Genomic DNA, 24861 nt, shown 5'->3' on the forward strand with positions numbered 1-24861 from the left:
AAAAAGGCTGATGAGAGGTCCATTTAATGAAATTGACAAGGAAATTTGGTTGTTTCTGTAGATACCCAACATTTTAAGATGGTAACTGGAATTATGACTGATAATGTTACATATTGGACCTTTAGGAATTTCATATAATTTCTATAGCCCTTATATTACTAACATATCCATACAAGGATATTCATAAAGGAGGTTTAGCATTATTTTTTACTTGGCAATGCTTCCCCTGTTTTAACACATCAAATAAGCCCAATTCGCTAAATGTCTTTTTTTTTACAGAGAGAGAAAAAAAATCTGAGATGTTCCAGGTGCCCTTTAGAAAATCCCAAAGGTACTTCCAAATTTAAAAAACTTAATTTAGAATTTTATTTGGGGAAGTTTGATTTTTGTCCTTTATTTTCCTCTTTCCCATTATGAAATGATCAGGGTGTTTTTTTTTTTTTTTAATGTTAGGAAAAATTTACTTTCTTTTTCCTTAACAAACATGTATCTTCATACCTCAAGCCTTCTCTTAGCCAAAAACATATCCTACTTTCTTTGCATACAGAGTCTTTTCCTTTATTAGTTCTAGTAAGTTTAATTACATATCTTAATTAGAATCATATTCTTAGATAAGGTTTCTTAGAAACCTTAATATCTAGTGAAAACTAAAAGGCAAGCAGTTGTGAACTATTACAGCAGCGTTCTTTTTTTTTCTTAAAGATTTTATTTATTTATTTGACAGACAGAGATCACAAGTAGGTAGAGCAGCAGGCAGAAAGAGGGGGTAAGCAGGCTCCCCGCTAAGCAGAGAGCCTGATGAGGGGCTCCATTCCAGGACCCTGGGATCACAACCTGAGCCGAAGGCAGAGGCCTTAACCCACTGAGCCACCGAGGTGCCCCAGCAACGTTCTTTAGATGGGCAGATTTATGAATGTATTTAATAGTTTCTAGTCACATACATTTCCCCATAGCACAATTTTTCAATGTGGCACAAGACGTTTTTACTAATAGACCCAATATCTTGACTGCCCTGTAATGAGAGGTCAAAAGTAGATAGACTTGTTTAACAATTAGTGTTTCAGCATTTCATCTTATTTGGAAATAATCTAGACATTCAGTGAATTCCCACCATTTAACATAACTTAGCAGAATTCTTTTTTTTTAAGTTAGCAAAATTCTAATGGTGATATTTACCAAAGATTTGTGAAACTTTTTATTTTTAAGATTTTACTTTTTTTAAGTAACCTCTATACCCAATGTGGGGTTCAAACCCACAATCCCAAGATCAGGAGTCCCATGTTCCACCAACTGAGCCAGCCAGGTGCCCCGTGAAACTATTTTTAAGTAGACATGCTATAAGACATAATTATTGCCGAAAACTTCACCTAAAATCTCTTCTCCCACTTACCTCTAACAAAAGCACTTGCTCCCAACAACTATTTTTAGATTACCCAAAAAAACTTCATAAAGTCATAAAGACATTAGATAAAGTCAGTCATCCTCCTAAGCTACTTTGTTTCCTGACAAAATGTGTATTAGAGATAACATGATTTGACTAATAAATTCAGGTAGAATACAAGTTTTATGTCTGTATTATATTTAATGTTGATAACTCTGAAGACATACCAATTTTAATTAATCCAAACTTAAAATAGCTTTTATTTACCAAAATTATCCCAGATCACATGAACTTAAAAAAACATTTGGGTGGTTTCTTTATTTCTGAGTTTTAGGAATACTTACTTCAAAAGTGCTCATTTTTAAGCCAATTAAATAGAGGTCTTTTACCTACTAATTTTGGCAATATCATCTTGGTAGAGAGACAGGAAAAAAAAGACCACATGTACATATCATACATCCATAGACACTTATAAACATGCAGAGATATACAAACAAAGACCCTATAGCTTCTGTTCCAAAATTTTAGCCATGAATCAAGTACATTAATATAAAACTGATTTATAAATAACAATTGAATCCAAATTGGCAAATGGAATATGTTATGGGTTGCCTGCTCCAGTGGCTAAAGGTTTTTACTAACGTTTGTGAAGATTTTTTTAAGATTTTAAGATTTGTCCTTGATGAGTAGAGTTAAATGACTTCCTTGGGTGTTTACATTTCAAAGACATGGTAAGATTTTACATCTTCAAGGGACAGAGAAAGAAATGTAAGTTTTCTCCTTAGAGTTTTAGTGCCTTTTGGATGGTTTGATGGTCCCCATAAAATACAGTAGCATTGACCTATAACTAGGGGAGCACCCTGTAAAAATAATTGTCTGGACTCAAGGTCAAATGGGACCTCTCCGGGAATGGAGATGAAGAAGAAGTCATCTGGGTCATTAAGGTCATGAAAATTATAAACTCATTGGATCATGCTGATTTTGTGCAGCAGGAGATGGGCCTCATCTTAGTGTTTTCCAGTCACTGTGAGGCTTAGCAGTGACCACTGCGATGGAAGGATGGGCATGGAGCCAAGCAGGAAGTATCTAAGTGAGGACAGGAAGGGTCCTGGTATGAATACTGGGGGGCTCTAGGGACCTTTGCCTTTCCATTTCCCTCTTCCTCCTCACTGGAGGTCTTAATAACCCAGTCAGCTTTCCCCTTGGTGGCAGAATACCTCTAGAAGCATGCTTTTAGTTCTGCCCATTCAGGGGAAAGTTGAGGGGTTCAGGATCTGTGGGATCTTGGTGGAAATATACACATAGCCTGGATGGATCTTTAAGGAAGCTATGGGTTTTATGGTCTTTAGAGATACTGGTGGGTTGATGCATTTTGGCAGCTGTGATTCATAATTCAGAGCCCATTCCAAACAAACAAGAAAACTCTCAATAGCCTGTTAGTTCCCCTTTCTCCTTTGGCTGCATAAAACTTCTAAGGAAGGCTTGCATTTCAGTTAAATTTTAGTTTTTGATCTCAGTTTCTACTTTTTTTCTTTATCCTGTTACCTTCATCTTATATATTATTAACAAAAATTTTAGATGACACCACTGTACACCCTCTTGCTAGGTGGCTGTTTTCCTTTCCAGCGTGTCCCAAGAGACCTTTCTGGATTGGGGTCTCCCTCCACTAGCATGATATACAACAGTGTCTTTGGGAAAAGGCCCTAAACCCTCTGAGCATAATACCATAGTCTTGGCGTGTTGGTATGCATGGCGTCAACTAACACCCAGGAAGTGTCCATGGGGTTTTGCATTTATCAAGGAGCTGGTGTACCTCTTCAGGGTTCTTGGGAGGCACAGGCACCAGATATTCAGGACATGTATATTTGTCCATTAATTTTTTTTTTGTAACATCACACCAGGGATTGGTAGTATCCCATCAGGTCATGGGGAGAGGAGCAACAGCAGTGGCTATCAGAAGTGGTATCACAGAGACTCCAGGTGCCTGTTGTATGGTCCCTCTGGAGGTGCCATTGATTCTGGCAGCAAAGCTATTTCACTCTTTGGGATTAGGACATGTAGTCCAGGCATGACCTACTGATTCAGTGGTGGCAGGTGGAGGTCTCCTGTCCTCTTTTCCTTGTGTCTTTCACCCGGAGCCTCTCCTTGGACAGTGACAACACCCTTGTGATCCAGTCTACCATCCTCAGCTCTCCTAGGCCACGAGGGGTGGATGATCCTTTCACACTTTAATGGTCAGTTAAGGCCTTTATAATTAGTAGTCTGATCATCTCATTAGGCCATATGGGCTTGATCATGGTGCTCTGGGGAGATCCCCAGATTATTATGGCAGCTGTGGCCTGTTGGACATCACAGGCCACACAGCACAGAACGATATTGAAAAGCACAGAGCAGTATGAGAGACCCCACAAGTGGTCATTCTTTCTCAGACAGGGTTACCCATCTGAGGGAAGTGGTTAGTCAGCAAGTTACAGGTGAATAAGGGCATTCCCCTCAGGAAAGTGCACAGACATCATGCTCTGCTACCAGCCATGCCAACTGTTTTGTGCCAGCCTCAGCCTATCAATAACAATGTCAAGGTCGGACTGGCTTTGGTGGTTCTTCTTTTAGGATGCCCTTCAGCGGTAACAATTGGGAAACTTTGAAGGAAAGGTTTATTATCTACAGAACCTGGACATTATACAGCAGGCCTGGGGTCACCTAGAGAGGGTACCAATAGAGAAAGCATGGGGGCCTGGGGTTCTGCTTTTACTGAAATCCATGGTGTGGGGCCTGCTGTTTTGAGGGCTCAGTCTTTATCAGTGAGAATTTAGGGGCACCTGAGTAGACCAGTTGGTTGAACATCTGACACATGATTTCAGCTCTGCTTATGATCTCGCGGTGCTGAGATGGGGCCCTGTGTCAGGCTCATGCTTGGTACGGAGTCTGCTTGTCCCTCTCCTTCTGTTCCTTCTCTCTCTCTGTTTCTTCTCTCTCTGACTTTGTCTTAAATAAATAAAATATTAAAAAAAAAAAGAGTGAGGTTTTAAAGTGAAGGAAGAGGGGCACCTGAGTGGCTCAGTTGGTTAAGTGCCTGCCTTTGGTTCAGGTCATATCCTGGAGTCCTGGGATAGAGCCCTGTGACTTCAAATTCCCTGCTCTTTGGGGAGCCTGCTTTACCCTTTCCATCTGCTGCTTCCTCTGCTTGTGCTCTTGCTCTTGCTCTCTCAAATAAATAAAATCTTAAATAAGTAAACTGAGGGAAAAGAACAGACAAGTGACCCAAATGATCAGTAATCAAAATCACCAAAGATCCCCAAAACAAAGGAGCCTCAGTAGAGGGGAAAGGGTGTGGATCTTGGATTATTAGAGACAGCTATGGATTGGATGCCTTGGTATTCAAAGCTTAAGTCAGGCACCAACCTTACAAAAAAGAAAAGAAATGAAAAGTCAGTTTACATGGATGGAGGGATGTGTTCCAAGCAGAGGGAATCATAAGCCCAAAGACTCCAAAGCAGGAATGTACTCAGTGCGTTTCAGGAACAAGTAGCAAAGAGGTATTATATTCGCATTGCTCAGCTCTTGCCCTTCTCGGTTCCTGGAGAATTCTCTGCATGGAGAGGTATGGATTTCCCTCTCCAGCCTGTGGGCTCTGGACTTATTTCTGACTGTTGAGAAATTCCCATCCTACCTCATGCTTTTGGCCCAGGGCTGACTTGTGTAATATACGATGAAGGAGTAAGTAGTATCTGAGGACAGAAGGGGTAGGTCTGAGGAACATCTTCCAGGGACTCACATTAGAGCTGGAGACATGTTTGGAATGTTACATTAGAGAAAACAAAAGCTGGGAGATGAGTGAAATCTACCTGGTCCCAGAAAGTCAGCAGTAGAGCTAAGGTAAGGACCAGGATGCCTAACTCCCACCGTGTCCACTCCATCTCAGGGTCACCAAAGCCCTTCCCATCTGAGTCCCCCTAACGTTTTTTCTCATCTCTCTTTCTCTGTCCCCAGATACCTACTTCTGCCCGAACGGATTTTCACTATTCTCCAAACACATCATCATCATCTTTCAACTCTATGTCCTTGAAGGTATAATGCCTTTGTATATCGCCTTCTCCCACCTGTCCCTCAGGTAAACTCCTACTCATCCCTCAAGGCCCTCTCAAGTGTTTCCTTCCCTGGAACAAAAGTCTAAACTCAGTTTCTCCAGAACCCATTCATCTCTCCTTCCTCTGTGCTCTCAGGATCATCTCCACATACATCAATTTTAACATCGACTACCCTCTCCTATAACTGTCTATAACTGGTTTTAGTCCTCACTGGACTATATTTTTCTCTAGGACAGGGATTATTTTTGCTTCTTTCCCTAGGGCCTAGCATGGTGTCTGGCATTGGCTTGGCACTCAGTAAATGTTGACCAACAGTGGAATAAATGAAGGAATACGAAGCAAATGTCTTAACTTCTCAGTCTTAGTTTTAATATCCTTGAAATGAAAGCAAGTTAAACACTCAGCAACATTAAATGGTGGATGATGAATGTAAAACAAATGTCACCATCATTGACTAAGTTGCCCAAGCCAAAAATAGGGAATCACACAAAATTTCCACTTCTCCCATTTTTTCCCCTCCCTGCAGCTAACCAGTCACCATGGCTTGTTGAACCAGGCTGAAGACCTTGTTAAGAAACTCTGGGTTACAGGGGAATTTCCATTAGGCCAGAGCTAATGGAAAGGAAGCATGGGAGGCAAAGGGTATTGGAGGTAGGGAGTCTTTAAGGAAAAGCAGCAGGAGGAGAGACTCATAGGTCACAGGAAGAACAGATAAGGGACCCAGGAGAAGGGAGACATCAGACTGAGTCCTGGGGACATAGAAACCACCCAATTCTGTGCCCTCAAGAAATCCTGGTGGGCTGAGGAAACAAATAGAGACAAATGAGGCTGTAGTAGAGAAGGCCTCCTTCCTGATACCCCTGCTTTACTTGGCTTACAGGATATCACCCAGCTTGCCTGCTTTTCTACTTATATTTTTTGCCTTCCCTGTTTTTTCCTTCTCATTTGCTGCTTCTCCTAGTTTCCTTAAATGCTCAGTGTTGAAGAAACTATTTTCCATCTACACTCACTCCTTTGATGACCTCATCTAGTTTCATGGCTTTAAATGCCATCCATGTGCTGATAACTCCCAAATTGACGTCTCTAGTTTAGATCTCTCCCCTGACCTCAGACCTCCTGCCCCTTCCTCCTCCTGCCCTCTCACCATCTGTACTCCAATGAACATTTCAAACTCCACACAGCCAAAAATGAGCTCCAGATAGTTTCCTCCACAAAACAACATCTCCCTTGTCTTTCCCATCTCAAGAAAAGGCAACACTGGTCTTCCAGTTGTTCAGTCCAAAAGTTGGCTCCTTTCTTCCTCTGATACTCTGCATCCAATCTGTCAGCAAGCTCTCTTGTCCCTACCCTTTAAATATATTCAGAATTCAACCACTTCTTTTTTAAAAAAAAAAAAGATTTTATTTGTTTATTTGACAGAGAGAGATCACAAGTAGGCAGAGAGGCAGGCAGAGAGAGATGGGGAGCAGGCTCCCTGCTGAGCAAAAGCCCCATGCGGGGCTCAATCCCAGAACCCTGAGATCATGACCTGAGCTGAAGGCAGAGGCTTAACCCACTGAGCCACCCAGGCGCCCCCAGAATTCAACCACTTCTTATTCCCCATCTCTGGATTATTGTAACAGGCTCCCAGTTGGTCTCCCTGCTTCTGCCACTCTCCCTCCTGAATTTGTTCTTTGTCAAACAGTCAGAGTAACTATGTTAAAATGTAAATCAGATTGTGTGGATCCTCTCCTCAAAACTCTTTACAGGATTCTCAACATGGAGTAAGAGCTAAAGTCATTATTATGACTTGCAAGGCTGTACTGTCTGGCTCCAGCTACCTCTCTGTCCTCACCTTCTGCTCTCACTACAGTACACTAAGCTCCAGCCATTCTAGACCCTTTGCATTTGCTCCCTTTCTGAAATGCTCTTCCCTAAATATCAGAATAGTGCCCCACCACCCAATCTTTTTCTTCAGACCTTTACTCAAATCACATTCCTAGAAAGGTTTTCCTTGCCCCTCCTAGGTAAAATAAAACCTCTCCACTCCCCGCTTCTCAGATTTATTTTTTCTCCTTGGTATCTACTGCAGTCTTAAAACTATAAATATCTATCTTCTTTATTTTTTATCTCTCCCATTAGAGTGGAAGCTGCTGTTGTGCCCAAATTCCGAGACCCCCAAAGACAACCACCAGAGTTCAGAGTCAAAGCCAAACAGCAAGGGTCGTTTATTACGAATTCGAACCCGGACCTCCGCGCACTCGTTGCCGGTGACGCTAAGAGGTCCTGAGCTCAGGATCACAGCACTTTTTATACTCTATTTTGGGGAGGCAGGGACTTAGCATACATCATAGTATCTCGTAACAAATCACTACATACCGCGGGAAAATCAAACAGCAACTCTATAATATGACTGGTGCGCTACAGAGTGGGAAAAAGCTGAGAATAGATTATTGGTTAGATCAAAGGGCTGTCATTCTTTAAATTGCTTAGTTGGCGCTGCTAGGGTACGTGCCCCCTCAGGATTGGCCGGGGTCTCCCTGTCAAGCCGTGGGGAGCCAGATGGTTATTATCTCCCGTACCCAAAGCTGGGTGGGGGGCCCAGGGGCAGTCACTTTGTCACATCCAATTCTGGGTGGGGGTTTCTCTGGCGCCAGATGGCTGTTATCTCTTGGCCCAGAGCCGGGTGGGGGTCTGGGAACGGCCACTCTGCTAGGTTCGATTCTGGGCGGGGATTGTGTGGTTACAGAGGGCCTCCAGAAAGTTTACTGGTAATTTTCCATCTCCTCATGGGTTAGCAAGCGAAGGTACAGAAGCAGAAATAGTGGTTATGGTTATAATTTAGGCATCTCACTGCATGGAGATTTTTGGGGGGTCTGTTTTGTTCACTATTGTATACCCACTACTTAGACTAGTAACAGTCATATATATAGTTAGGCATTCAGTAGGTGTTTGTTGAATGAATGAATGAATGAAAAAGACAGACATTTGCAAGAGGCAAATTTTACTCTTTTTTTGAAAAAGATCTTATTTATTTATTTGTCAGAGAGAGTGAGAGAGAGCATGCACACAAGCAGGCAGAGAAGTAGGCTCCCTGCTGAGCAAGGAGCCTGATGCAAGACTCGATCCCAGGATGCTGGGATCATGACCTGAGCCAACGGCAGCAGCTTAACTGACTGAGCCACCCAGGCATCCCGGCAAATTTTACTCTTTAATGAAAAACTTTATGGGTAGGGCGCATGGGTGGCTCAGTCGTTAAGCGTCTGCCTTTGGCTCAGGTCATGGTCCCAAGACCCTGGGTTTGGGCCCAGCATTGGGTTTCCTGCTTGGCAGGAGGCCTGCTTCTCCCTGTCCCACCCCCCACCCTCACCCCCGCTTGTGTTCCCTCTCTGGCTGTCTCTCTCTCTGTCAAATTAAAAAAAAAGAAGAAAGAAAGAAAGGGAATGAAAAAAAATCTTAAAAAAACAAAACAAAACAAAACACAACTCTGTGGGCGCCTGGATGGCTCAGTCAGTTAAGTGTCTGCCTTGGGCTTAGGTCATGATGGGATGGAGGACCACATCTGGCTCCCTGCCCAGCTGGGAGTCTGCTTCTCTCCTTCCTTCCCGCTTGTGCGCTTTCTCTCTCTCTCTCAAATAAAAATAAAATATTTTTAAAGAGAAGAAAGCCTTTATAACAACTAGAGCTGGTTGGAAAAGTAATGTTAATATACACAGTACTTTACCACTTAAACATGTAATTTCATCAAATCCTCACATCAGTCCAGGATAGGATAACTGAATCCAGGTTGGGAGAAAAAGGGACTTGTTAAAGTTCACACATTGGGTGTGGCCAGGAGCGGAACTGTGGATGATTGCTAGTCCTTGACGAGGCTGGTGAGTGATGGAGCTTAATGGGGGTTGGAATTGATGGATTGCCGGTTTACAAGAAGGCATGAGCTCTGAAGGAGAGGCTGAGTCAGAGGTTACTGTAACAGAAGCATCAGCATAGGCCTGGGAGAGATGACGAAATTAACCTCTAAGGTATTAGGGCAGCTGACTTCCCCAAAAGCAGTGTCCTGAGGCTGACTAGTCAGTCACTCAAACGAACGCAAACTGGACAGGCAGTCTTAAGAAACCAGTGAATCCGCGGTGGGTCTGCAGAGTCTGGCTTCTCCACTGGACTGTGAGGTCTATGGGGGCAGGGACCATGTCCTAGATTTAGCCCCAGCTTCTAGCAGAGCCTGGAATATAGCAGAGACTCAATGATTTCTATAGAAGTCATACATAATTCAGTGTATGCGCCCAAACAAACTGAAGGTGAGAAGGAACAGACGGAAGGGGCGTAATAACACCCAGCGATCTTGGGGTAGAAGTAGATGGATTTTCCTAGGACGCGGCAGGACAAACAGTCCAAGTACTAAAGCCGGTGGCTGCCAGCTATTTTTCCGCAGGGGTTGGCAAGCCGATCCTGGCTGGGAACGAAGGGGCGGTGTTAAATAGGGCTTTTAGGGAGGCCTGGAGAGGCCGAAGGGCGGAGGCTCAAGGAGGGGCCAATAGAGTAGGCAAATTTCCAACCTCAACGTTGTGATTGAAGTGTGTAACGTCACATCCGGTGTGGTGGGCGGGAGCGGGAAACAAAAGAAAGCCAAGGCGCACGCGCCGGTGCTGCTCGGGTTCTGGCGGGTTCTTCCGCTCAGGCCGAGAGAAGTGCTTCCGGGTCGCCGCCGGCTACCGCCTCCCGGCGCGGTAAGTACAGGAGGCAGGCTGCGGCCGCTGTCTCCCTACCGCTTCTCTTCGCCCTCCCCCAGGGAAAATCCGTGGCCCTGCCGCGGCTCCTCAGGTCCTTCAGTTCAGACTCCTTTTAACAGTAAAGAGCTCCCGCTCATTGGCGCTTCCTCGAAGCCAAGCCCCACCCCGTCGCCCAAGATCCGTCACTCATTGGTGTCACTTTCTGTCACCCAGCATTTCTTCCAGTTAATTGGCCCTACTCAGGCCCCGTTCCTTTCGCTATTGGTAACCCTATAAGGGCAAATGCCTTTTCGAATCCCGCCCCTGCATTCTTCGTGTTGATCCACCCCGCATCCATTATCATAATAAGCGAAGAATGGGCGGTGGCTTGGTGGCGAGGGGTGGCCTTTCCGAGCCTCGGTCTAAGTGGCCTCTCCTGCTTAGGGGACGTGAGCTTGGCTGCTGTTGTGCTAATGTCATGGGACGGGAAGCCGAGATTCACGGAAGGGCAGCGGCTGGCCCAGTATCGGTCAAATGAGTTTAGGGTAAAAGCAGAACTAGACGTAGGTCCTTTTCTCCTGCTCATCTCCTCTAGCGCATCTTCCCCGTGGGAATTCAGTGCCCCAACTCATGATCTGGAGCCCGTCGTTGCCTGTCGCAGGGCCTCAATTTTTCTGTGAGGTGAAAGACTTTAATTCAGATTCTCTGGGACCTTTTGGTCAGCCCCCTCAGCTGCTTAATCCTTGCCGAATTTATTCTCTCACATGATAGTTCATTCAGCCTTCCATTTACTTATCCATTTACTCATGCCTTTCTGAACCATACTGCACGTGGAACCCCTCACCACCACCCCAGTTTAGCTGTCGTTCAGGAGAGAGGTGATTAGTGTCCTAAATTTCTGACACGGGGTTAAGTATGTTAGGGATCATCATAGAGGGGTAAGAAGTAGGTTTTACTGTTTGGAGGAGGTAAAGATAGTGTCAGTGGAGCCTTGTTCTAATTTTGTCTAATTTTGTAGTGTTGGTCTGCATTCTGGATTCATAGCTCTACACTTGGGTTCCATTCTCTTCCCCGCCTTGACCAGTTTAAACACTCTACTTCTCCATAAAGGGAATTAATTATCAGAATAACTATGAGAGTGTAGTATAATTGTTATTATTCCCCATTTTACAGATGAGGAAACTGAGGCTCAGAGAGGTTAAGTGACTTGGCCAAGGTCAAAACAGCTAGTAAGTGGTGGAACAGGATCAAACCCAGGTCTATCTAATTCCCACCAAGAAAAGCTATTTCCCTGCCACCTTCTTCTCCACCTCACCCCCAGATTAAACTGTAACCAAATAAAACCCCAACCAAAGACACCTGGTAGCTGGATTTCACCTGGCCCTTTACCTCAGTCTAGGAGCCATGTCCACCTTGTTTCCCTCACTTTTCCCCCGTGTGACGGAGACATTGTGGTTTAACCTGGATCGACCCTGTGTGGAGGAGACAGAGCTACAGCAGCAAGAACAACAGCATCAGGCCTGGGTGAGTAAGGACCTAACACAGTGGTGGAGCCTCAGTCAGGGAATAGCTTTTTGCCCTGAGTTGGGAATACTCAAGCTGGGAGGAAGGAGGGCTAGCTTGACATCTTTGTAGGACTCCGATTTACTGTGGGCCCATTAGACTTCTGGGCCAGACTGGTGCCCAGGCTCTTTTCCCTAAAGCATAGGACATAATTTTGACTTCATTGAGGACCTTGTAGATGGGATATTCTAAAATGATAGTTTCTCACTTCATTCTCACCATAATCTTATGAGGAAACCACAGCCCAGAGAATGTATGTAGTTGGATCAAGTTTATAAGTAAGTGGCAGATGACAAGAGACAGAGGGATTGATTTCTTTCTGGAAACTGGAAGGAAGCTTCTTCACACTTGGGGGGTCATCTTAGGGGCATAGTGGGCTAGTCCCATATCCCTGACCTCTCCTGCTCAGGCCCTGACCCTGCTCTTCTCCCATTTTGGCCACAGCTCCAGAGCATCGCAGAGAAAGACAACAACTTGGTACCTATTGGCAAGCCGGCCTCAGAGGTGAGTGGTTCCAGCAGGTAGGGCTTGTGTGGGGCCCAGGTGGACTAAGGCTCTGCTCTACTTCTGAAGGTCCTGCCTCTGACCCGTGAGCAGTTGTGGTCCTCAGCTCTGGGTGGAGGCTCTAAAGGGGAGGTAGAATAGGTAGCCATTGGACCCAGCACTAAGGTCCTGCAGAACATGCATCTTCTTGCTAGACTCAAAGGGGTGGGGCATGGTTGGGGAATGGAGGGTCATTCGTTGTTCCCAGAGACTGGCTTCAAGTGGAGCAGTACTTGAACTGGTCCAGGAAGCCCTATAGAGCCTATAGGCTCTCCCCTGCCTCACCAGCACTATGATGACGAGGAAGAGGAGGATGAAGATGATGATGAAGATAGTGAAGAGGACTCAGAGGATGATGAGGACATGCAGGACATGGATGAGATGAATGACTACAATGAGTCACCTGATGATGGAGAGGTCAATGAGGTAGGCAGGGGTGTGGGGAAGGGCCCCTGCCCCTGACTTAACTGGTGCCCAAGGGGTACAGAGATTGTGGTTCCAGACGGGCTGGATCTGGTACGGGCAGGCCGGGTGGCTGAGGCCCCTTCCCACCCACACCAGCCTTCTCTCCAGGTGGACATGGAAGGCAACGAACAGGATCAGGACCAGTGGATGATCTAGGTAGACAAGGCAAGGTGGCCTCAGGGAAATTCCAGGCCAGCCCAACTTACCCTGCATCCCCTGCAGAACCAGCTGATTTCCGCAGTGCCTGAAAGCTTACCCTTGGGTATCTCTTCAGCTGCTGCCAGGAACTGGTCTCCTTGGCCCCTCCCAGGCCATCACTTTGCCCTGGATTCCCCAGGGCCTGAGCCCAACCCACCTTTCTGCCCAGTACTTCACCCTTTGGTTGCCAGGTATAGTCTCTTTCTAACTCCCTTTAATAAAGACACAGGACTGATTCCCCCTGACCCCCGTGTCTATTCCCTATTTGTTGGTGGGGCCCGGAGGAATCCAGCACTTTCTCTTGAACTTCAGGGAGAGGGCACACAGGGGACTTCAGGCAAGCCTACTTGAGCATGTGGTCCAGGGCTAAGGAAGGCCAGGGTGGCCCTGGCCCCAGGCTCCATTACCATTTTCTCTGGCCCAGATTATATTCATACATTCCTTCAGAGCCTCTCTGTTTCCTCTGACCCCACCTGGAACTGCATGGGCTGGGGAGGGCTGGCTTTCTGAGGCCCAGAGCTGGAAGGCCCCTGGAACTCTTCCAGCCAGCATACTTGGTGTTAAGAAAGCAGATTAAATCTCAGAGCAACACAGGGAGTCCTTTGGAATCACCCAGAAGATCAGTGATAGAGTTGGGTTAGGGGCTTAGGACTCTTGCCTCTTAATCTGTGACTTGCTCTGGAAGGAAAGGGGCCAGTGAGACCAAGCAATCTGACAGAACTTGATGTCTGAATCAGTGTGGAACAGGATGGGAGGCCACAGATGGGAGGACAACCTCCCACCACCCTGAGCCCAGCACGTGTCAGGCCACAAGCGGGGAGGGTAGGGGATGTTCTGCAGTCCTTGCTTGGGTGGGGGTGGAGGGGCAGCAGTAAGTACCCCTGGGCCCAGACCTTAGCCAGGCCCCGTATAGGTGAGCTGGGCTATGCCGTCCTTTATAGCAGGGAAGTCTGGGAGGCCAGTGTGGTGGAGGCGGCAGCGGTAGCGGCCACAGCTCTTGGCATACTGCAGGAAGCGAGGTGCACCCGGGAAGAGCACGTGGTCAGCCAACACAGTGGCACCAGCTGGCAGCAGAGCATGGGCCTCCAGCAGCTGCAGGTCTCGCAGGTAACATCGGGGCCGGTGTGCCAGGAGCACCATGTCTGCCCCGTTCAGCTGGTACTGGGTTCGTAGGCACGGGATCACCTCCTCTGAGCTACTCACAATGAGCTCCACCTGTGGGGGAGAAGGAGCTGGAGGTGAGGGTGGGAGAGACTGTTCTCCCACACCAGACTCTTGCATGATCTGGCTCACTTTACGCCAGGTCCTGGACTAGGACCCCACAAGTGTTCACACATTTCCTCTATCCTCAGAACAAACCCAAGAGGTCAGCATCAGTATTGTGATTTCCATTCCGTCAGTGATGAAGCTGAGATTCAGGGAATAAGTGCTTTGCCCAAGGTCATAAAGCTCACAAGGGGTAGACTGAAGGTTTGGACCCAGATTTGCTCAGCTCCAGAGACCTTCCTCTTAACTGCTCCTTTGTCATCCAGCAGCAAATATGAGCAAATGATGTGGAACAGAAGGGCAGGAATTCATGCATCACCCAGGGTCACAGTCCCCTATGTGGAGCTGCTGCCTTCTCCTAGGTGGGATTCCCTCACTGGAGAGGCCTGGCTCGGGCAAGGCTGGGCATGGGAGAGAAGAGACCAGGGTCTGGGAGGTGGGGGCTGACCGTGCGCTCGTCGAAGCCAGCCAGGCGGATGAGTTTTTCAGCCACTGCTGCCATGCGTGGGTCCCACTCCACGGTGAGAAGGCGGCCCCCGGGCGGTAGGGCACGGGCAATAAGCAATGTGGAGTACCCGCAGTGGGTGCCCAGCTCTAGCACTGAAGCAGGGGCCCTTTCCTCCACCAGCCGCATCAGGATCTGACCTGGGGGGAAAGACGGCTGTTGCAGCAGATGTGGGAGATGGATGTAGGACCCCTGACAGAAAGGGATCTCAAATGCCCACCTGCCTCACTGCAACCCTCAACCACCTGGGGTCTTCTCAGACTATAGTTCCAGCTGCCCCACTGGTCCTCTTCCCCCTCCAGGCTTGCCTCCTTCACTCTCTTCTTCATACCACCCATCAGGCATCTTTCCAACAAACAAATCTGACCCTTTGTTCCTTGATTCCTATGATCCTCAAGGACTTTGAGATTGAACTTGAGATCCTCAGCCTGACATTCAGGACCTTCTTGGACCCGATCCTAGCCAACCTTTCCAGTTCTTCCCATCTGTAGCTTGTATCACAGCCCTCCCATACACTGTGGCCAGAATCAGCCAAGTCAGTGCTGGCTCATTCCATCATGCTGCATTAGTATATGTGGCTGGTTTTGCCCCTCCCCACCCCTGTGTTTATCTGCTTGGCCAAGCAGGAAGCAATTCTAGGCTGTGTGTAAGTGTTGCTTCGTCCAGGAGGGCTCAAGTAGAAACAACCAACAGAAACCTTTGCTAGAACTTCCCAGTTTCATCCCCCCCTTGTTTTATTCATTGAATATCTTTCTAACCTTGGAATTTGAAAAATTTCTTCAGACTCTAAAAGCACTTGTGCCAGAAGCTGGGATTCAGACAAAGCCAGGCAGCTACCCTGAATGGGATGTGGGAGACTCCACGGTGTGGGGAGAAATATTTAGGACAGGTAATTACAAAATTATGGGTTATGCACTGTGATGGTTATTCCCTTTGTATTATGTCTCCTTTGAGGCCAGCATTTGTGGCTGATTGATCTGTGTGGCCTCTGCTTCCTTTCCCCACCCAGCACCTAGTACAGGCCTAGTACAAAAGGGTGGCAATAAGTGTTTGCTAGATGAATGAATAACTTTGCCTAGCTCTCTCATTTGTAGAGGGGAAAAAAAGAGCCCCAGAGAGGATCAGGAACCTGCCGAGGGCACCCAGTAGGCAGCGGCAGATCCCAGACCTTCCTTACCATCTTGGGGGTGCTTCCTAGAGCAGACGGTTAAGGAACACTGACCTTTGACAGGCCCCATGTGGCCCAGGTACTCGCAGTGGCTGCTCCAATGGTCCAGGGTGGTGAGGATGTGACTGGGGTCTCCAGGCAGGGCATGGGTGAGCACATAGCTGAAGGCCCGCTCCTCAATCCGCAGCCCTGAAAGGCAATCTCGGAGGCTCCGCAGCAAGACCATACGCACCAGCAGTCGGAAGTAGTGCCGGTACCGCACCAGCAATGTCACCACCAGGGGCAGGAAGGCCAGTGCGATGGCAGGGGACATGGTCCCTACCAGGACTGGGTGTGAAGGGAGGCAGGGAGGGAAACCCACACGCATCATTGCTTGTCATTTGTATTATTTCTATATTTTAAAGACCATAGCTCAAAAGACAGTTTTGTCCAGAATCACACAGCAGAACTGGGATTTGGATCTGAATTGGTCTGATTTCAAGCCCATGCACTTTCAAGGACTTCACGCTAGTCTATGTTCTGCTCCCACCCCCAAGCCACCTCTTCCCACTTCTGCCCCTTGGTCCTATCTTCACCTTGCTTCTTCTACCTGTTTCTCCTCATTTCCTCATCTTTGGACTGCTTTCGCAGACCTCCTCTGAGATATCCTCTACCCTCTTCACCCTCTGCCTTTTCTTCTCTGACCCATTAATGTAGAGCAAAAGAGCACAGATTTGTAGTCAGAAACCCCTTCAGGCCCTATGTGCTGTCTCAGTAGAAGGCAATCAAAACACTCCATAGGGTGTTAGAATGAGATTTCTTCCCACCCCTCCATCTGGTCTTCCTTGAGGGTGGGAGGAGTCCTTGATCCTATATCCTCTCCAGTCCTGTTTCCCCTCCCCTGCATTCAGCTTTTCTGTTCTCCCTCAGAATTCCTTTTACAAGTGTAAACACACACAGCACAGAGCCCCCTCACTTAAGCCTCTTCTTCTTCCTCACCCCCTATAGGGGTAAGTTCCTTCTCCTTTGGTTTGCCCTGGACCATCCTCCCTTTCCTCCAGATCTGCCCCTTGTGAGGCCCCTGGTGATGGTGGGGACTGAAATTGAAAGTAAGAGTGTATAAATGGATGTGAGTAGGTGAGTGATAGTGAGTTTGAACTGATGTGCTTGGGAACCCACACTCAAGAGCCCTGCTTACCTGGGCTGGAGGCTCCTGCTTGGGATGATCATAGCATAGGAAAGGAGGGGGAGTCCTTGGGGCCAGAGAACCCTGAGGCGGGCTGGACCTGCTTTCAATTATTGATGCAGAGTTGCTGCTGTCACCTGAGACCTGCAGTTCAGGTTACTAGCTGCAGGAACAAGGTGGGGCTGACTCTTACCCTTCTCAACTCCTGAAAAAAATGTACCAAACTTCAGGGTCTTGATCTGAGGGGTAATAAGAGCTACTGGGTTTGGTGACCTCTCTTCTAACTCCTTGTATCAGGACAACAGGGCATGGTGTGAGCCAAAGTGAATTCAAAATTCAAGTCAATTCAAAATTCAACTTTTTGCTAAGCAAATGCCAGGATGTGGGTCGCAGAGGGGAGTCAGGTCTTGCCCCCTTCCTCCAGGAACTCCAAGTTTGAATGAAGATACTGATCCAGAAATGTAGAATAGACATAATGCAGTGCCCCATAGATACAGGGACTTTGGAGTGTTTTGTGAACTGCTATGTATCTTGACATAAGGGTGTGTGGCACATCAGAAACAGTAATTTTTTAAAAAAGATTTTTATTTATTTGACAGATCACAAGTTGGCAGAGAGGCAGGCAGAGAGAGAGAGGAGGAAGCAGGCTCCCTGCGGAGCAAAGAACCTGATGTGGGGCTCTATCCCAGGACTCTGGGATCATGACCTGAACTGAAGGCAGAGGCTTTAACCCAATGAGCCACCCATGCACCCTGAGACAGTAGTTTTTGATAAGATAAATGAAGGAATCAACATGATAAGAATTAAGCACAGGGAGCTAGACATTCCCAAATAATGGGATTGAAGATGGCAATCAGGAAAATACTGTTTGTAGTGAGGGCTGAAGACAGAAGACAGACCTGGTGGGAAGACAGTGTTCCAGGCACACGTGGAATAGCTAGGTCAGTTAGGGAACTGCAAGTATTTTCTTATGGCTAGTGAGGCATCACTCCAGTCATCCCTGCACCGCCACCACAATCACTACCAGCCTCCATGACCCAGATGCTGGAATGCGAGGCAGGTGAGAGGGTCTGCAAGATCTTGAATGACATACGTGGACCTGTGTTCAGCGTCCAAGAGAAGCTATAGGATGGTTCTAAGAAAACAGCATTGTGTTAGATTACTATGGTTGCTGTAAAAAGGCCATTAAGATTGACGAGAAATGCCTGAGGGCAAAGCCTGTGAGGCGCTCTCTCTCTTCCAGGATTGAGCTCTGCTCTGGTTTGCGTAGGAATAAGAGCTTTTCTTCCAGTAAGTCTCCGATCCTCAGTAGGTGCTGAGAACTCCGTTGGGCGCCATACTCTTTAGGTGTCCACAACTGCGGGCTGGGCATCTGGGTCCAAAGTTTGTATACAAACATTGTTGTGCTCTAGAAGCTTGGGGCCTCAATCCCACAAGCCCCTCCAGTGGCATTTAGGATAGCAAATCATGATAGCATTTGGTATAAGTTCACTCATTGCCTCAGAAAGGTAGCCTGGCAGCCACCCCACCACATAGGAAGAGGACCTCCAGAGCCGGTGGAAGAAAACGCGAGCTCCAAAAGTGGACAGAAGCGGAAGTCATGTGATCCGCCCCCCCTTTCATCGCGTCACGTGTCTTGCGGTTTGTCAAGGGAGGTGAGCCTTCCTATTGGTTGGCGATGATCACGCAGTGGAGGCGGGGCCGGAAGCCAGTATTGCGGCAGCCGCAGCGCGACTCTGGGAAGGGATAGGCGGGGAGGCCGGTGGCTGCTTGCTGGATGCAGCCACGGGTCATGTGACCGGAAGGGCTCCCGACGGACGCCGTCCCTCCTCGGCGCGGCCTGAGTGCCCGGCCCGACCCCGGCCATGGGGTGCTGCTACAGCAGCGAGAACGAGGACTCGGACCAGGTGCGGCCGCGGCGGGCGAGGCTCGGGAATGAGGGTTGAGAGGCTGGGGCGTGGGGCCTAGAAGAAAACCTGCAGAAGAGCAGGAGTAGGACTGCGGGGTTCATATAGTACGGAGGCCGGGAGGGGACAGATTACAGAGGGGACGCCTGCCCAGGCTCCTACCCCTGTTAAAGCTCCAGCTTCTCCACACTCTCCGCAGTGGGGTGTGCAGGAACCCGTCTCCCGCTCGCCCCACTCCTTTTATCTTATCTCACCCTTAAACCTTTATAGCGTTTAGGTTCTTCAATCTCGGTCTCTGGGAAACACTGCCTTCCCAGCTTTCTGTGCCTTTTCTGTGCTTGTGTGAGCGGGCTTTGTGAATCCATTCTAGAGACAGGTAAGCTGAGGCTAAGAGTTCATTTGTCCTGACATGAATCAGGAATTAGTATAGGCTCTCAGCCCCTGGGTTGAAGAAGTAAGGTCACTGCTGGTTTGTGGTCAAGAAAAGGCCTCTGGAAGTAGGTGGCGTTTGAGTTGACCAGCGAAGAATTTGATAGAGACAGTGAAGACATCGAGGCATGTGGGAAGTTATTTGGGAAGCTACAAAGTGGGTTTCCGCCTTGACTGGATTGGATTAGGGAGGCAGGATGGGGAGCTCAGTTTGGGCTGCCTCAGTGCAGTTTTTGCTTGGGGCCTGAAGGTTCTTTCAGCTAGAGAGGGGCCTGTCTTGGGAATTTGACTGTAGATCTGATCCTTTTGCACAGGGACTAGACTGAAAAACTTGTGCAGTTTTAAATTCTCCCTCTTCATCTTGGTGCATTCTCACATCTCCCCACCTTAAACCTGCCCTGCCTGCTTGATCTCCTTTTAGGAGTGGGGAGACCTTCCTGAGGATGAAGTCTCAAGCTTTTGGCCACTCACCTTTTTGATTGTCTCTAAGCCTGGATTCTACATTTCAACACATTCTAAACACAGGATAGAAAGATTTCAGCAAGTAGCTCAAAGTCTGGTGGGGAAGATGGTCACAGAAATGGATTTTGTTACTGGTATTTGGGAAGTAGGTCTTTCCCCAGTGACTCACATGAACCTATTTTGGGTTAAGGACTTAAGGTTAGGAAAATGTCATTTGTATAAGAAGTATGGGTGGCACCTGGGCCTCATTAATTTCCGAAACACTCAGTGAAGCACATACTCTTATTTCCTATGCCTTATGTTAGGCATACCTCATGCCCACTACCCCTCACTTTATCCCAGCCTCCTAGAGGAGACAGTATTCCTGCCTCCTGGGAAAACTGGGAAATTGTGCCCTAAAGAGTAAAACAGACTCTTGGAAGGAATGAAGGGTTCAAGAAGGGGTAGTGCCTTCTAAGAAAGGATACCAGCTTCTAGTTTGCTGCTCTCCTGATTTTCACCTTCTTGACAGACTCCCACTTCTGTTTTTAACGCCCAGAATGGTGCTCGATCTGTGCTGGGTGATTTAAGGCTTTGTGTGGCAAAAGTCTATGCCAAACCATTCACTAAGAGTCCCTCAACTCTTGGGATAGGCCCCTCTCCCACTATTATCTCTGCTCCTTTATTTTAATAAAGAATGTATGATACATTTTTCAAAGGCCTTTATAGTTCTTTCATTTGATTTTTGCAAAATGTTTTGTCATATAGGTACAGGTTGTGTATTTAATGGCAAGAAGAAAGTTTAGAGAGACGAAGTGGTTTAGCCAATGATACAGAGCTGAGTAGTGCCGTAGCTGTGGTGTCTTGATACCAAGCCATGTGCTTTATCCATTGGGCCAAGCTGTCTCTCTCAGCTGTGCCCATAGTAGTCATGGGCAGGCCACATATATGTGTCTGTGCTAGGGTAGACGGTGAAATCCTGACCCTTGGGTTGACACTGACTCAGGGTGTGAAAATCCCCTCCATGCTGCACTTGGCCTTCTGTGAGGGGGTGAAGTGAAGTTATTTGTCCACTGTGATGAGGGTAGCCTGGCCTCTTCTGGGAGTCTAGGTCTCAGGAAAACAACATTGTTCTTGAAGAACCCCTGATGGGGGGAAAACTGCCCTGTCCTGCAGGAAGATCTGTCCTGAAGTAGGGCTGGGGGAAGGATGACACACAGGAAGCAAACTCAGGGTTCATTAGGGAGCCAGCTTTCCTTTGAGATAGTTTGATCTCTGGCAAGCATTTTGTCTTTCTGGCCCTTTCACACTTAACCTGTGTTTTAAGGAGGAGGGGCTGTGTTGAGGAGTTGGGAAGTGATAGGGCAGAATCCCACAGCTCTTGTCCTGTGTTGTTGGGAACTGGGGACACGTGGGCAACCTAGGCTTTAGAACAAAGAGTATTGTGAAAAGGCTGGGCCTGCCCTAGGGTGGGGCAGGCCAGCAGGAGGAAGTGGCCCCTCTGTAAGGAGCGCTGTGGCCAGGGGAGCCAGGAGCCTGCAGTGGGAAGGTTTGTGGTAGGAACTGAAAGTGGCCTGGAGTGGAGCGCTGGTGGTCTGGCATTGAGAGTTGGTGAGTCAGCATTAGGCAGGATGGTCCCCTTGTCCTTGGCTTTGTCCTGGGCACACTTGCTCTTTATGGCTTGGATAGATACCCAGCAGGTCTGCTTATCCAATTTGTAGCTGACACAAAGCCAGCGGGGATTTGCAGCGGATGGGCTCAAGGCAGGGTCATATTCAGAGAGATTGCAGTAGATGAGGATGAAGAGAAATATACACAGAATTGTGAGGGACCAGGGAGACTTGGTCTGGCCCAAGGTTAGTTCTGGGGGCTATGATCAACGTAGGTGACTGAAAAAGCAGAACCACACTGCTAGAGGTATGCTGGCATGGTAAGGGAGGGAGCAGCTCCGTTGTCAGGTCTGGCTTCACCAGGTGCATCAAGTTTGGTTCTGGGAGTCGTGTACGAAGAGAGCATCAGAGGAGAGTGAACACTTGAGAGTAGAAGGGACCTGCCCTCAAGAAGGGGGCACAGTGGGACTGTGTGACCCAGAGGCTAGCACTCCTGTCCCGACATTATACGAGGAATAGAATTGTCTGGGGGACCTCCTGACCTCTATCAGGCACTAGAATGTTCTGTGAAGCTCTAGAGGTGTTACTGGATACATGCTTTGTGCCTCTGTCCATCTTCTCAGGGCCTCTAGGACTGCTTGGTTCCACTCTGATCATCCCAGACCACCAACTCAGCCGAGCTCCCAAGGGCAGGCAGGACTGAGCCTTAGCTGACATTCCATACACTTAGGATATTTCTTGGTGGTTAAAGGTCAGAGGTGGGCTGAGAGGAGAGCCCAGGAAAGGCAGGTGTTGGACTAAAGTCTCTAGGGCCGACTTCTCCCCTTTGGCCTCTCCTAGGACCGAGAGGAACGGAAGCTGCTGCTGGACCCTAGCAGCCCCCCTACCAAAGCCCTCAATGGAGCCGAGCCCAACTACCACAGCCTGCCTCCCACTCGCACAGATGAGCAGGCCTTGCTCTCCTCCATTCTTGCTAAGACAGCCAGGTGAGCACCACAGGCCCAAGCCTGAGCAGAGCTTCACCATCCATGTTAAAGGATGGGTTAGAGGGACTGGGTGGCCCAGGATGGGGGGGTGGGCAAGGTCAACGGCTAGAGGTGCCTCTGGGCCCAGCCCTGCTCCACTGGGCAGGCAGGGATACTGGTGTCAGATAGCCTTGGAGTTGGCACTTGGCAGGGAATCCTTTGTGTCCCTTTTGAAGCACCTGTCATGTCCCCTCTGCCTCCTCTCCCCAAAGCAACATCATTGACGTGTCTGCCGCGGACTCCCAGGGCATGGAGCAGCATGAGTACATGGACCGGGCAAGGCAATACAGGTGAGGCCCGGCCAGCTTCGGTGGCCCCCACTCAGGCTACTTGGGCTCCTTCCTGCCCCTTCACCCCTTACCCAGCTTTGTAGCCTGAGCTGCAGTCCAGGCTTCTTGTTTGGGTGCAGCACAGGAGACTGACAGCAAATCCCTGGTACCACACAGATGTTCATGTCAGCCCTGTTTGCCCCATGGCCTGCAGGGGTGCGGAGGCTGAGGGAGGTGGGCCTGGAGCAAGTCGTGGTGAGCGGAGGTGCCTGTCACCCTTCTTCTCTGGCCTGAAGGAACAAGGCTTGCCTGGGCTGGGCTGGGCTGGGCTGGGCAAAGCAGACTGGTCTGACTGCGCACTCCCATCCATCCTCTTGGCCAGCACCCGCTTGGCTGTGCTGAGCAGCAGCCTGACCCACTGGAAGAAGCTGCCGCCGCTGCCATCTCTCACCAGCCAGCCCCACCAAGTGCTGGCCAGCGAGCCTGTCCCCTTCTCCGACTTGCAGCAGGTGAGCCGCCCATGGGCCCCTGCCTACCCTTCCCTCCAGGCCCAGGCTGTGGCAGAGGGGTCACCTTCTCTGTCTCAGAGGCAGTAGGGAAGTGGAGTTAGGGAGCCTGGTAGCTCGAGTACCCAACTCACTCTCACCTCTTGTACTTTGTATATTCTTGTTTCTACCCTTATTCTACCCACCCCCTTGTTCTTTGCTGTCTGTCCCATCCCTGCCTTTCTCTTTGGCTTCCTGTCCCCCACCATCCCCTCCTCTCTTGCCACCCAATCTCCCTTCTCACTGCCTCTCTCTGTTCCTCTCGTCCCTGGCCCCTCTGTCCCAGGTCTCCAGGATAGCTGCTTATGCCTACAGTGCACTTTCTCAGATCCGAGTGGACGCAAAAGAGGAGCTGGTTGTACAGTTCGGGATCCCGTGAAGAGAGGGATCCTTGGACAGCTCTTCTCTTCTCTCCACCCCATCTCCACCCTGCCTCCCCTGGCCCCCAGCCTTACTGCGGCTCTCACAGCACCCTGACCTGCTACTAATCACAGAGAAGAGTGTGGAGGAGGAGAAGAGTGAGGCCGGAAGCCTCAGCACTTGAGGACGGAGCAAGGGAGGGCAGAACCATTTGGGACTGGCGTTCAAAGCCCTGGCCAGGGATGGGGTGGGGATCAAAAGGTTAGGGCCTAGTAGGTCTTCACTGTCACTGGGAAGGTGGAGGTACCACTGTGAGGGTGATCCCTAGGGGGCCTGTGGGGGCCCTCTTCCCACCCTTTCTCTTGGCCTCACTCCTTTCCCCCCTCCCTGACTTGGTGCTCACATGCACCTCATGAGGGTTTATGACCAGGGTCTGGACAAGCTTGAATTTGAATGAATTGAGTTTGTATTTCTAGCACCCTGGGTTTTTACATGTTTGGGGTTTTGGGGTTTTGTTTTGGTTTGTCGCCCTCGATAAAGGAAGTGTATTCATCTGTGTGCTGGTTGCAGCCCCTCTGTCCTGCCCACCACCCTAGTACTTCTTCTGGTCCGTGAGCAGCGAGATGGGGCGGGGGGCACATCTTCTAGGGCCATTGAGAGGAATCCAGGAGATAAGGGTTCAGAGTTCCCAGGTCTTAGCTGGAAATGGCCTGGGCTAACCTCAGATTGGATAAGACTGCTTGTCCCTTCTCCAGTGAATAGTGTCCAAACTGAACAAACTGGAATCCAAGGCAGCTGTCACTGTTGGGGACCCTGCTTCAGGTGCAGTGGAATTACCAACAAGCCCAGGGTTGAGGGGTAAAGGCAGACCAAGGATACTTGATACGGAGCCAGCAAGCCCCTGTTTTCAAGCAGAAGATTCTATTTATCTGATGAAATCTCAAGCAGAACACCAGCATGTAAAACAGAGTGGAGCTACTCTGATCTGATTGAAGTGGGGGGTCTAGCATCTTCTCTGAGGTGTACCCACAGAAACTTGGTGCTCTGTGAAGCAGCTCTAACCACAGGATATCTGAATTGAAGAGTTTTTAAAAAAGGGGCCCAGAGAGATAAGGTAAGTTTCTCAAGACCATACAGTAAACCAGGTCAAAAGGTCTACGTCCTAGGCCAAAAGGCCTTTCCCTCCTCTGCCTCCCTCCACTGGCGAAGTAAGACCGGAGCTACTGACTATTGCCTGAGGCAGAG

General features: G+C 48.7%; 3 protein-coding genes across 9 annotated transcripts in view; 2 read left to right on the top strand and 1 right to left on the bottom strand.

Moving 5' to 3' along the window:
• ANAPC15 (anaphase promoting complex subunit 15) overlaps positions 1 to 13171 on the top strand; it is a 30666-nt gene extending 17495 nt beyond the window's left edge. The window contains exons 1-5 of one of the 7 annotated variants that reach the window (XM_044258640.1): positions 9185 to 9323; positions 11552 to 11681; positions 12165 to 12224; positions 12552 to 12689; positions 12825 to 13171. In XM_044258640.1, the coding sequence (XP_044114575.1) occupies positions 11562 to 11681; positions 12165 to 12224; positions 12552 to 12689; positions 12825 to 12884 (378 nt within the window). In that variant the 5' untranslated portion in view covers positions 9185 to 9323; positions 11552 to 11561 and the 3' untranslated portion in view covers positions 12885 to 13171. Of the gene's footprint in view, positions 1 to 9184; positions 9324 to 10036; positions 10176 to 10365; positions 10839 to 11551; positions 11682 to 12164; positions 12225 to 12551; positions 12690 to 12824 lie in introns of those variants that run through there. The other 6 variants (XM_044258638.1, XM_044258636.1, XM_044258642.1 and 3 more) reach the window with 6 other exon arrangements.
• Positions 13172 to 13820: 649 nt separating this feature from the next.
• TOMT (transmembrane O-methyltransferase) lies at positions 13821 to 16260 on the bottom strand. Its single transcript, XM_044258617.1, has 3 exons — positions 15920 to 16260; positions 14641 to 14837; positions 13821 to 14141 (listed from the first exon to the last, which is right to left on the bottom strand). The coding sequence occupies exons 1-3, from the start codon at positions 16233 to 16235 to the stop codon at positions 13821 to 13823; spliced, it is 834 nt and encodes a 277-aa protein (XP_044114552.1). The 5' UTR covers positions 16236 to 16260.
• Positions 16261 to 18778: 2518 nt separating this feature from the next.
• LAMTOR1 (late endosomal/lysosomal adaptor, MAPK and MTOR activator 1) lies at positions 18779 to 24172 on the top strand. The gene is made up of 5 exons (XM_044258635.1): positions 18779 to 18937; positions 22258 to 22403; positions 22655 to 22732; positions 23094 to 23220; positions 23543 to 24172. Exons 1-5 carry the CDS (start codon positions 18896 to 18898, stop codon positions 23633 to 23635), a joined length of 486 nt encoding a protein of 161 aa, XP_044114570.1. The 5' UTR covers positions 18779 to 18895; the 3' UTR covers positions 23636 to 24172.
• The last annotated feature ends 689 nt before the right edge of the window (positions 24173 to 24861 follow it).

Source organism: Neovison vison, chromosome 7, assembly GCF_020171115.1.
Source record: "Neovison vison isolate M4711 chromosome 7, ASM_NN_V1, whole genome shotgun sequence".
NCBI classification, from domain to species: domain Eukaryota; kingdom Metazoa; phylum Chordata; class Mammalia; order Carnivora; family Mustelidae; genus Neogale; species Neogale vison.